Source organism: Zonotrichia albicollis, chromosome 13 (assembly GCF_047830755.1).
Source record: "Zonotrichia albicollis isolate bZonAlb1 chromosome 13, bZonAlb1.hap1, whole genome shotgun sequence".
NCBI lineage: Eukaryota > Metazoa > Chordata > Aves > Passeriformes > Passerellidae > Zonotrichia > Zonotrichia albicollis.
Window position 1 is genome coordinate 7739791 of NC_133831.1, and position 12990 is coordinate 7752780.

Below are 12990 nucleotides of genomic sequence, written 5' to 3' on the forward strand. Positions count from 1 at the left end.
TTTCAGCCCTTTCCCATGTTCATGGCTCATGAGTGTTTGTAACTACTAAGGTAGGTTGTGCTACCACAACCACAAAGTAACTGCTTCATTTTAGACAGCAGACAGACACTACATCACTACAAGCAGCTTCCTCTTCTGACTCTTCTGTCTTCACACAAAACTTTTTTGTGACCGCCTACGCCATTACTTTCAAATTAGAAAAATTAAAATTAATGTTGTGTCTTCCATAATTTATAACTGTGCAAATATATTAAAGTAAATTTGAAGTACTTCAAAGAGTAAGTACAGCAGACCAATAATTACTCTCATAGAGACTAACAAATAATTATCAAAAGCTCAGAAGGTAGAACTTGTGACACTTTTATATATCTAGAGCTTGTAGTCATTTTTACATAGTTTAAAACAAATACATTTAAGATAATTTATATAATCTATTTAAAGACAATCTTTAGCACTTATTTTCAACAAAGAAGCTTCCACACCACAAAGAATCCTTCCCACTTAGCAGCATTTTGGGAGTGTTAATTAGACATCTGAAATCTTCAATCCAGACAAGTGAAAGCTGAATGTAATGAGCAACTGCAAGCTCACTGTGAAAACAACTTCAACCAAGCAAAAAAGCAATGCTGCAGCATCCACCACGAGCCCTTTATAATTTCCCACTAAAAGTAATACATGAAGGAATAATTATGATCCACTTTATTGCAAGTTTCTGGACAGGTGCTGTAACTGCTACAGAAGGGAACTCACCTCATCCACAGACATGGTTGGGTGTGGTGGATGGTTGTAAATACGCTGGAAGTAGCTGTTTGCCTCATCATCTATTTCTTTGCTAAAGTGCTGATTAGCCTCTGGCCACACCTGAGATAAGTCAGCTGTTAAAAAAAAGGAACAGGTATCATACTCAGGACAACTTCAGACAGTCAGGATTTCACCTAGTCCTTTTCAACTCTTCCACCAATCTATAAAGAACTGCTAGTTCTTCTGAAGAGCAGGATATTTAACCTTCCCAGTAGACAGGAAGTGCTATTTAAAAATCTGTTTTCAATATGCTATATTTATTCAAAAAAACCTCATCCTAAGATAGCATTAACCTCACAGTGCTCTACTCCTAGAACCCAGTGCATCCCAAGCTAACCTCAGCTGACAACTAAATAACTGGACGCAGAACAGTCTACAATAAAGCATGCCACACAACACAAACATGCACACAAACTCGCACACAAACTTTCAGGCCAGCCAGTGAGCTTCCAACAAGTTTCTACTGAATACTCAAGACCCAGAATATAAAGCAATTGTGATTACAGCCACCTCCACTGTCCATCTGTAGAGACAGGTAACTCTGCTGTTATTGCACATGGCTTCTCTGTAACAGCAATGTGGAAGGTTTAGCATATGGCTGTGCTTCCTGCGCATTTGACTGATTCAGCATCTCACTATGAGCATGCTGCAGAGGCATAAATTAGTCAAGGATAATGGCTTAGTGTTATGAACCTGATTATTCCTTTCAAAACCTATCTTCCCACCAGCTTTTTGTCTTATTTGTATCCAATGCTGAAGTCTATTTCGCTGCTTCACCTGTCAAATTCTCTACAGCAACAGCTCCTTACCCAGGTTTAACTTTGTTACAAACAAAACAAAAAACACCCTGGTACCAGGCACATACAATTCTCTGCCAAGAGCAGGACAACACTTTTGTTCAAAACACAGTACAGCAGAAAAAGGACAAACACACTATGCAAATCCATAGCACATTATATTTTTATGCTAATGTGTCCTTTTTTAACACCCCCCCACCCCCAGACATTTGGCAAGCTATTAAGATACATGTTTGGAAGCACCTTTTTCAGACTAATATAATAATACAAGAGCCACACTTCTAACATTTACCACCTACAGATCCAAGCTTCCCCTGAAGGAAACACAGATTAACTGCAGACCACAGTCACACTTCACAGCCACAGACAACACTACCACTTACAAGGTTTCATCTTACTCTGCTGGAATGTAGGCTGGTTCAGTCCAGATGTGCTCAGCTTCCTTTGCACGAATGGGTCATTGTTCACTGCAGGAAGGCCCAGGGCTCCAGTTCCTATGCCAGTCAGGCTACCCGTAGTAAGACCACCTACTGAAAAGCAAACCTGTAGTAAGACCACTTACTGAAAACAAGTAATTGGTCATCTCATTGCATCCTCACAGTATCCACTTACCACTCCTCCTAGCACTTGTCATTTCCAAGAACTCAGAGTTTTACAGTCTCATTGCTGTCTAATATCAAGCAGTTTTAACATAAGCAGTTCTTCATCTCTGTCCCAACTTAAAATAAGGCTGCTATATTTGTCAAAACACTCATCCTCTTGACTCAGATCTCTTACCTATTGCAGCTCCAACATTCTGAAATACTGCTTTAGCAATGACCCAGGAGTGAGGGCTCCTCACTCCATATCAGAGTATAACTCCCTTCCCTATGACACAGCTGTTTGTCCAGTGTGACTTCCCACTCTTAAAGGGAAGGAAGCACCCAACCCTCCCTTAAGGGGTGGGCTGTCACATTCAGTATTTCCAACCACAGCAACAACAGTGCCTTAGCTGTGCCCTGTCAAAAACAAGCCACTCCACCGAAGAGCAGTACCTGGAAGCTGTGAGGAAAGCCCTCCGATGCCACTGAAACCGGTTGTCTGGTTTTGGGTGGAAAGAGGTGGGAAGGCTTTTGCTGGTGACTGAGGAGTGCTGAATGCAGAGCCCAGGTTTGGAGGGAAGCCTTGCATGCTCTGGGTGTGGGGAGCAGCTGAGCCACCTAAACTAAGAGAGGCCATTCCTGCAAGCGAGTCGATCTGAATGAAGAAAGGAAGATTATACAGACATCCATAAACCACAACCCAGATGATTTTTGCCATGTTTTGTACAAAGACGGCTACATATCAAAACATTTCTGAGAAAAGCTCTTCTGCATGGTTACTGTAAATTCTGAAGTCACCCAAAAGATCAGTTTGTCTACAGAATGCACTCTTATTTTTCTTCTGCAATCCCATGAAATCCTATTCTCTCACAGGTTCTACAGAAATCCTGACAGTTCCACAGAGTGTAACACAACAGTAAATGCTTACAGTAAGTAGCATTTACTTCTACTTGCAGATTTTTGTACTAGAGTAGTTTATGCTCTGCAGTCTGCAAGCTCAGACCCCACCTCACAACTTAGAAAGCTGTTTCATTTCAAACTTAAGAGTATTTTTGACTGTCTGAAGGACCCTACTATGCCAGCTTTTCACAGCTAAATACCTGAATGAAGTCTACAATAAAAAACATTAAGACCTGGTTTATGAATAGGAGGGAAGGCACAATACAGTCTGCCAAAGCAGTAAGTTACAGAACTGACTAGGAACAGCAGAAAATGGTATTATCTACCCAGAAGACAACATGACAACAGAGTAAAAATTGCTGCTGTTTGTTCATATGAGTTATTTGTAGCAGGATGCCAAGATATTTGGTACATCTGATGAACAACTTCAATGAAGCAACAATTCACAAAAAAACCACTGTCTGCATTTAGTTTACATAATCTACTGACAATTCAGTCATTCTTAAATGCTGAATTGTCACTATTTGATGTGAAATACTTTTCACCAGTTAAAAATCTGCCATTGAATGTAATTGCTAGAAGCAAAACCTGTCTGTAATGTGTTGCTCCCAGAGGAGGAAGGGATGATGAGTGGCAGGGATTAACTGAAATGTACCTTGTTTTTAAAAGAGCAGTTCAGTTGAGAGCTGAAGAGCCCCAGTTATAACAAGTCCTTATGCTCTAGCACTGTGGCTTGGCCCGTGAAGCTACAAACAAGACACATCAGGTTCAAAGGCAGTGCTTAATTCTCAGAAGTCCTAGTAAATTTTAGCACTTTAAAAGAAAGCCTCAGTTATTCAAATTAAACCAAATATCTGTCCCTCCTCAGTGCTCCCATCCTATAATACTTCACAGTTACTTCTTACAGACATCAGTGAAGTCAAAGACAGTTCTGAACTACATCCCTCAGCCATCATTCTCTAGTTACAAGCAAGCTATCAAGACATGCAAGTACAAAACTACGTGAGCCAGATGATGTTTGACTTAGTCCTGCAGAAAGAGCTCAACTAATACAGAACTAGCACTAAATCCACAGCATCTTCTGCAAATGCAGCATGTGCCTGTTGTACCTGCACAGGAGAGATGGCATCCAAGCTGCTGGCGCTGGGCGGGCGTCCCTTGGGCATGACTCCAGGCGGGGGCTGCCGAGCCTTGTTCATGACATTGCTGCAGTTTGCTACCATGGTGAGAATGGTCTCTGACAGCTCCTGAGAAACACTCCTGGGATGGGGAAGGACAGCACTGAGCCATGGAACATTCACAAAAATAAGGCCATTAACTTATTTGATTTTCCTAGAGAAACTGAGGCCATATTTCACAAAAAGAAGCTGCAAAACCCCAGCACAAGCTACATTTTGTTATTAGAAAAACTTGCCTTAGATCATTTCCCAAGAGAAACAGCTATATTTAAATATCGACAACAATCTCCAATAGACTATTACTTTGTTTTTGATGATCCAAATACTCCTTTACAGTTACACCAGCAAGTAAGGGCTTACAGAAGGCTGGGATATGGACTACCTGGGATATGGACCACATGGCTCCTGGAAGAGCCTTTGTCTGCTGTTGTCCACATTAAGGGCTATATAGCAGCTTAGCCTCAGGAATTAAAATACACATAGTGATTCTGTGATCCCTTGTTCAAATCTGCCCCTCAAGGCTTCTTCCTGTACCAAAACTTCACCACTTATGGTTACTCTCATTCTGAATCTCATTATACACAAGGTTTCTCTAAAAGATGAGATACATGGGCTATGTACTGACAGACAGAAAAAGAAGAGGTAAATACCACCACCTGCTTCACTAAAACTCATCTGCCTACAGACTGAAAGACATGCTTCACTAAACCCAAACAGAGACAGGAAATTTAACTGTTCAAGGAAAATATAACCAAAAACCATCAGAAAACTCAAACTTAGGCACAACCCAGAGCAGCCAGTACCTCTTTCCAAAGTGTTCCATGTCTGACTGCCAGGTTCCCAAACTGGAAGGAAAGCCAGCTCTCTTGCTGACTTACCTGACCACAGACATAATAACAGAATACTAACATTTTCCTTTTGGAAAAAACAGCAAATTATTTATGCTTTCCTGAACTTTAGTTATATCTCTTTGGTGAAGACAGCTAAAGCTGCAGATTCCTTTCTGTAATGGAGCAACTATCCTAATACAACTTGGTTGTTCTGTTAACATTGTCTGAATAGTCCTCATTTCAATTCAATTTTCACAAGCTTTTACTGCTCAACTCTTAGGATGAGGGGGAAAAGAACAAAGGAACCATGCTGGTGATTAAGGCAGAAGACCTGAAGATCAGCCTTCAGCTTTGGCAGGTATCCTGTTATGGGATACACAGAATTAGTTAAGGGCAGCCAGCTGTTCTCCAGAGTCAGGGATCCACTATGGAGTGTGGGGAAAATCCCCACCCATGAGAGATGGGAATCTGGGGGGGAACCATGGGTGACCAGGTTTCTATACAGGGCAATGGACATGTTTATAACTGTTTCACAAACTGGCTCCTTTACACTCTTGACAACCTCTCACCAGAGCCTTGCTTCAAAGACTTCAAAACAAACGGCCTTGGGGGGAATGCATGGAAATGCAATCAGAAATCTACCTTTAAAAAACCCTAAAGAGATTTCTTTTTCAGAAAGTGCAACCAGACCTGAAGACAGAGCTCTGAGCTTGGCACACAGTAGAGTCAGTATGTACAGTATGTATTTTCCCTCACCTGAGCCACTCTCAGAAATCTCATTTAAATGTATGTATGACCACATGAAATGCACCACAGGATTTCTTCTGATGCAGGAGGCATTTCAAGACCATACAGCACTTCAGTCAGCCATGGAATGGGTCAGGGGAGTCTACAGTTCACATGTGGTTACCAACCTCAGTCTTTTGCCCTCCTCCTTTTTGGGGGGTTAAATTTGCAGTCTTTATGCTTAAATACTAGAACATGCTTTTGCAAAACTAATTCCAACTTGCTGTAAATATATAATATGGCAGCCCAGAATGAGGACAAAGACAGACTTCCAATCCCTGAGTTGGATATTTATGGTGACTGGTTAGGCCATTTGTGCTTTGGAAAGAACCACTAATGTTTTGTCCCACCATCTAGGCAGACTTAACCTTAACTTTTTTATCATGTCAAGAGACACACTGCTGTATCAAGTTGCAAACATCACAGTATTTTTAAATAGCACAGAACTCCAGGTTTTCTTAAAAAAAACCGCCAAAATCCCAAACCAAGCAACCAACAAACCCAAAACCCACAAAAGAACCCAGTCTGCATTTCAGGCAAATGAAGCTGGAGGCCTGACAGCCAAGGACCAGAGTCTGGAGCAAGAAAACTGCCACTGTAAGCGAACTTCCAGCTTGCTGGAATCACATGTTCATTTCTCTTACTCTTTTTTCCACCCAAACACTTCCTTACAAAGTGGGAACAAGTCTTTTCATTCCTGAGGCCCAGGTACACTGAAGCCCCTTCCCTGCTTGAGACAGGGACTGATAAGAAATGACCATTCCCCACACTGACACCCTTGCACCATGCAGGACATGAGCATGTGGAGAAGGCACTGCTGCCCTCTCAACTCACTGCAGCTCCACGAGGGAAGGACTTTTCATAAGCACCTTGTTAATAAATTACACGGTTGGTCAGCCTGTGGTGCCTGCAACCAAGCCTGACTTCACTGTAAAAACACTCAGTAATAGAAGGAACACTGATTTCTTTTTGAAGACTCACTGTTACATGATGTCACAACTGCAGCGCTCACCAGTGATAAACAAGCTGCACCAAAAATAAGTCTCAGAACATGCAGGGACCTGGTGGCTAAAAAAAAAAGTGTCTCCCAGGTCACAAAACAAGAACTAACTACAGATTTAGGAGATGCAGGCTTCAGCTAGTGAAGTGCAACTACCCTCCCAAATGTATTTCATATTTACTGTGATTTTAACCTGCTAGTCTTTACAATGCCTGCTTCCATTTGTGACTGAAATCTAAGTTAATCAAAGCAATTGCTTCATGAAAGAAACCCAAGCTTTTTCTTTCTAAAGCTCAAAGAGAATAACTAATAGAAAATGACTGCAAGTAGGTCACATTCTTGTATAAAAGGGAATAAAAGTAGCTATAAAAAGAAACCAAAGGCTGTGAGAATTGTGCCAGTAGAGAACTCGTGGCGTTTGGAATTAATGGAATAAATAAAACTCGGTAACACATTAAAATTCAGAACACAATGACATTAGATGCAATTCAAATCTATAGTTAACTATTAAACCTCTAAAACACAGACACTGCAGCATGCAAAAGAAGGAATATAAGTTCATTTGAGAACTACAGTCTCAAAAGATGTGCTTTGACTTGAAAATTAAGAGCTATCTTCTCTGACCAAAACATGTGCTAGATCATTTTATTTTAGAAACAGCCTTTGAACTTCAATTGCAGAGGTTCCAGCAGAAAACAGGAAGTCTTTTCTTTTCTCCTAAAGTCTTACAGGTACCTCAACTTCTCTTTCAGGTCCAACACTCACTATTGGAACCCTGTGTTGGTACTGATTTCCTACTATTTACATGAGAGCCATGAATCATCCTGGGTATCTTTAAAGATGTTTCTTATCACTTTCAAGACCACACTGGTTAAGCCAAAGGACACACTATAAACCCCAAATTATGTAACACACTTGGACATGCCAGCCTCATTTGGTGCACAAGCCCCATCTCCAGCTTCCAGTCACTCAGGCTCACACATTGCACTAGGCTGCCTCTCATGACCTCTGAAATATTGCTGCAGTTCAACACACCTTGATCTGACAGCACTAAGAAACAACACCACAGATGTTTTACAACTTTCAGTCACATTTACTATGTGTGTATATAGCATTTTTAAATGACTTTAATGAAGCAGTGCCTTCTCCACATTTTTAAATGGACTGAATTGTCCAACTGCAGGTAGCTCCTGTATCCTACCCCTGCCTCTAGCAGCTCTCAAATCCAAACCCTCTTCTTTTGACTTCAGCTAAACAATCTGATCTGCAAGAGATGTTCAATATTTTCCATCTTTGACTACTTTGAGTCTCAAAGACAACAGAAGTTACACACATCTAGTTTCAGTCTCAATTACACAATCACCACTCCCCACTTTTCTCCTACACATAAGGATGGCGTAAGTCCTTTGTGCCAAAGCAGTTACCACACAGAAACATCTGGTTAACACAATCACAAAATCTGTTATAAAGCCACTGTTTTCCAAGATGCTGTCCCATTCTGTAGCCATGGCCTGGATTCCTTTATCTGAATTACAGCCCCACATCTATCTAGTCATTAACAACTGATTATCTGACTAACCAGACAGCCTCCAGTCACCAAGATCAGCTCACCTGTTTGATGATAAAGACAATCCTCAAGCTCTTGTGATCTAGCCTACAACAGAAGCTTCAATGCAAAATAAAAAGTACTCCTGCAGCTATCCCTGCAAGTTTATACACTCTCATTAACCCCATCCTCCACATGAAACTCCAAACCAGCTGTGACAGAAAGCCAGCTGCAAATGGATTACTCTTTCAGCACAAGCAATGTAATTCTTACCCAGCACAAGCTTGCAGACAAGCCAACATAGTCGCCAAGGTTTCTGGAGGAAGCTGAGCACTTTTGGGCTGATCCTTTTCTGGAGCAAGGCCACCCAGGATAGATGGACATCTTCTCTTTAAGAAAGTCATACAGGCCTGGATGAAAGGTTCCTGAGGAAAAAAAGTTATCTTAATCTCCCAAACCACATCCAAGACACTATTTCAAACTTGGCAATTGCACCATGGAAAGAATTGCACTAAGCTACTATAGTTCAGTAAAAAAGTTGAACTATCAGACTATGGACACTTTTGACAACTTTAACACTACTTAGAAAATTGTTAAAGTGACTTAAGTTAGCCACTGACAAGAGTAAAAAAAATAAAGAGAAAAATCCTGCTTTACCCCATGCTCCCGAATTTTATCTGTGAGCCATTTGTCAAGTTTGAGGTATTCCCGTCGAGAGGCAAGTGCAGCAAGGTCAATAACAAAGGCAAATGGAGTACCATTTAGCAGCATTGACAAGGCCTAAAGAAAGAAAATCAGAAGACTACTAGTGAAGACACACAGATACCCTTTCTCCTTTCTTTTCTTTCTAGTTCCCACACATGTTTTAGTAGAGGTCTTATTATGACATGCTGCTGTGCTTTCTTTGTCAACAAAGATTGGTACTATCAACTTCACTTACAGCTTGTTTGTGAGACAAATAAGCAAGAGCTCTGATTTGAAATCATGACTTCACCTTCTTTGAAGTGACCTTGTGCTGACAGTTTTAAACTCCTCTGTGATATGAAAAACCACAAGCAAGTGGTCAAGAGATACCAAAGTGATTGCTATGAAATTAAGCAGAACAATCTAGCATTTTCCTGCAAACAGACTTCAACCACTTCAGAGATACTTGGAATATATCTGCTCCAAGAGGTCATCTCTGAACACCGCAGTTGCTACAACAAAACTGACTTCAAGCAGCAGCTGGTGCTCTTGCACTTTGAGACACCCAATTATTTTGCACCTAACTTTAGGAAGCAATAAAGGCCCCAAAGAAGTTAGTCATAACTTCCAGTCTTTTGTCTATGTATAAAATCTAAGAACTAGTGGCATTCTCAAGAAATCCCCATTCCATTATGTTTAGCAGTGCCACCTTCACACAAACATCTGCCATTTCCTACATTCTCATTTCAATAATATTCAAGGTTAAAACAGTCAAAGCTCTTCCTGGATTCACACTACATTCACACAGCAAGCACTTCTGCTGTGCTGCTTCCCAAAGTACTTGTCAGCTAAGCCATGATAACCAATCCCACTGCAAATACCAAGTACAATGTCTTGGGCTCACAACAGGACAGGCTGGAAGCATCTGGAGTCAGATACCACAACTCAGCTGAAGAGTACTTTAAGTCACATAACCTACGCTTTTTTTTAAGATGAGGGACGGCAGCCACAAATAAATTCAGACATGCCTAAACAATGTCATCCTTACTAAATTAGTTTAAGTTAAGCTTAGCTTTCATTTAAAGATGAGCAAGTCTGCATAAGGCACCAGACAAAAAAAAAAAAGGCAGTATTTTGAAAAACTCACCTTCAAGTCTTGCGCCACATCAAGAATACGTGACAATTTTGCCTGGTCATACTGCTCCCCTCTCATGTACCATTCTGCCATGGCATGCATGATAAGCTGACGAATTGAAGGAGACTGACCCTGAGGAGAATTAAATCAGGATTGTACTTCATGATTCTAGTAACAGGATCAATTATGTGAACATTCAACAGGGTATTTCACAACTAAAAACCTTAACATGCAAACATATCTACTCTTTAGCTTCAGAACTTGTTTCTGATTTTAACTCTTTCTATACAAAACTGAACTACCCAGGAGCTACAAGTAAATGATGTAGCTGACTGCAAGTGGTATGTATGTATCTAACATACATCCCCAGCTCTTTCCTACCACTGTCCAGGACCAATTCCTCTCTATCATAGGCAAATCACTTTTAGACTACACAAATATTTACAAAATGTTATGCCTGACAGGATGTCCTGAAGTGAAAATTCAGTACCACACCTTTAAAAAGGAAAGCACAGTATCTAGATCATTGCGCATAAAGGGGCAATTTCAAAATACAGCACAAGTAACATCTTTATGGTAGCAAGGGTTTTGTTTAAAGGAAAAGTGTCATGGAATGGCACCATGTCCCATGGCAATCATCATTCAGGGTCCTGATCTCAGACCTACCCTGTGGAAAAATTGCCTCTTCTGACATTTCAAGACCTCATGCAAAAAGCACTTCACTCCTGTTCTACCCCCCATCCTTCAATTTCAAGACTTCCATCAGGAAAATATAAAACATTCACAGCATGACCTCAGATGTCAAGCTTCTTGCCATTAGCTCTACTCTAAATGAACAGGGAAACATGTTTGCTAATAAAGATTCCCTCCAACCCCAGAGACTTCCTCCACTTTGAATTTCACATGATTTCTCTTCATTTAACCACTAGTGCACACAATGATGAAGGCCACATCAAACAAAACATCCATCAGAAGTATGGGATTTGCATACACAGCTACCATATCTCTACATGGAAGCTCTCCTTGAAAAAGCCCAGCAGTCAGTCCCAAGTTTTCAGAAAACATCCAGACTCTGAAAACTTATGGAGCAGGTAATTTCCTTATGTCTAGAATAGCTTTCATCTTTCTGGCAAGTACAAAGGAGATTATTTTGTTTTAAACCTTCTCACCTCTGACTACTTCAAGTTTTTACACTCTAAATGTGTGAGGTTGAGAGCTGAGGGTGGGGTAGGTGATGCTGCTGTGAGGGGTTTGGGGGTTTTTTTTGGGTTGTTTGGTTTTGCATTTTTTTCTTTTTTCTTAAAATAAAACTGTGGTCAACTTTGTTTAAAGCTAAAGGTTTAAAAAGCCAAACTTAACTTGGGTCTCTGTACTTTACCAGGAATATTTTCTCAGTGAATATTATTGAAAACCAAACCATAACAGTTTGCTTCAAGTCAGGCAGAGACATCCCATTACTTTGCATAATCCATGGATCATTTACCCCTTGGGTTTTAAACTGATCAGTTCTTAAACCAATACAAATATTGTTGTAATTGTTCAACCCATTTAACAAGCTTTCAAGTTACAAGAACTGATTACAGTGAAAATCCTTACCTGTCCATGCCATGCATAGTGCAAAATGATGGCTGAGTTGGGATGGTTGCCAAGGAAAATTGGCATGAGGGTGGAGATGAGCTCATGGCGCAAGGTGTGCCAGGACGTGTTGATCTGCAGTAAGGCCAACACCAGCATATCTGGGCAATGCTTGATAGGAAAACTGAAGAGCTGCTTCACCTGCTCATACTGCCCCACTTCTGCCAATCGTAACAGAGACTCAATCAAATCCAGGCTCTTCCTAACAAAAGAGAAGAAAAAAACAAATAGACAACCCCCACAAAGTTAGCAAGCAGTAAGTTTACAGGATCCTGGATTCAAGTATTTTATGGTAGCAACTGTAAGGACATAAAAAGCAACACCCACTGCAAAAAACCTGACACCGCAGCTCTTATGTACAATTAAGCCTTCAAGAAACCATAAAAAATAACTCAAGATCTTAGGAGCTCCTAGTTATGTTAGGGAGGAGATGGAACTGAAAGCTGATGTTGAAGAAATTCAGCTTGAGCTGGGTCACTTGGATAATGGAACTTGACACATACTTCCAGCAACAGAATACACTGTTTAAAACACCTTGGAGTCCCCACTTGTGGAAGTTAGTGAAGAGACTCTACTTGTTTTGCCTGCCTTACAGACAAGTGATCATTGCCCTTTTACTTGCATTCCTCATCCTTTAATTCCCTGTTCTGGGCGGTATAATTGAAAAAGAAGCAAGCATCTGTACTGAAAGCTACATGGCTACCTCAAAAAAGTGTGTAAAGGTCAGCTCAAAGTCACACCAGTCAGCTTCATGCAGTAACTCACCAATAGCCACATACACTTACTAATTAAATTTTAGGACTTCTTTCATACAAGTTTCTCTAATGTCATACTGGGAAAGACAGATTTCAGTTTCAGAATCACCCCCTCTATCTCCTCCTTTCAGCTTGCAGGATGTGCCAAACACATCAGCAGACACTTTAAACAAGCCAAAGACTCCAACAAAAGCAAGGTATTATGGAAGTACACAGGAAGTTTGATACTGTGAACAGTTTCACCAATCAAACCTGTCACAAATACTAATGGTTGATCTACTGGTATGTACACATGTACACAACAACAATAAATCTGGCTGCATAAAGATAAAGCCACCTTTGACCAGACAATTAATCTTACT

The 12990-nt window shown here is 40.7% G+C and overlaps 1 protein-coding gene and 1 non-coding gene across 8 annotated transcripts in view; both read right to left on the minus strand.

The window, feature by feature from the left end:
* The window catches only part of CNOT1 (CCR4-NOT transcription complex subunit 1), a 55508-nt gene that overhangs the window by 25459 nt on the left and 17059 nt on the right, over positions 1-12990 (minus strand). For 2 of the 7 annotated variants that reach the window (XM_014269704.3, XM_074550922.1), the window contains exons 13-20: positions 11835-12075; positions 10251-10370; positions 9077-9199; positions 8693-8844; positions 4189-4339; positions 2633-2834; positions 1982-2125; positions 751-875 (exon numbers count right to left, since the gene is read on the minus strand). In XM_014269704.3, the coding sequence (XP_014125179.1) occupies positions 751-875; positions 1982-2125; positions 2633-2834; positions 4189-4339; positions 8693-8844; positions 9077-9199; positions 10251-10370; positions 11835-12075 (1258 nt within the window). Of the gene's footprint in view, positions 1-750; positions 876-1981; positions 2129-2632; positions 2835-4188; positions 4340-8692; positions 8845-9076; positions 9200-10250; positions 10371-11834; positions 12076-12990 lie in introns of all 7 variants that reach the window. The other 5 variants (XM_005490748.4, XM_074550923.1, XM_005490747.4 and 2 more) reach the window with 3 other exon arrangements.
* LOC113459742 (small nucleolar RNA SNORA50) lies at positions 3727-3862 on the minus strand. The gene has a single exon (XR_003381271.1). It is a non-coding gene; the product is annotated as a small nucleolar RNA SNORA50 (small nucleolar RNA).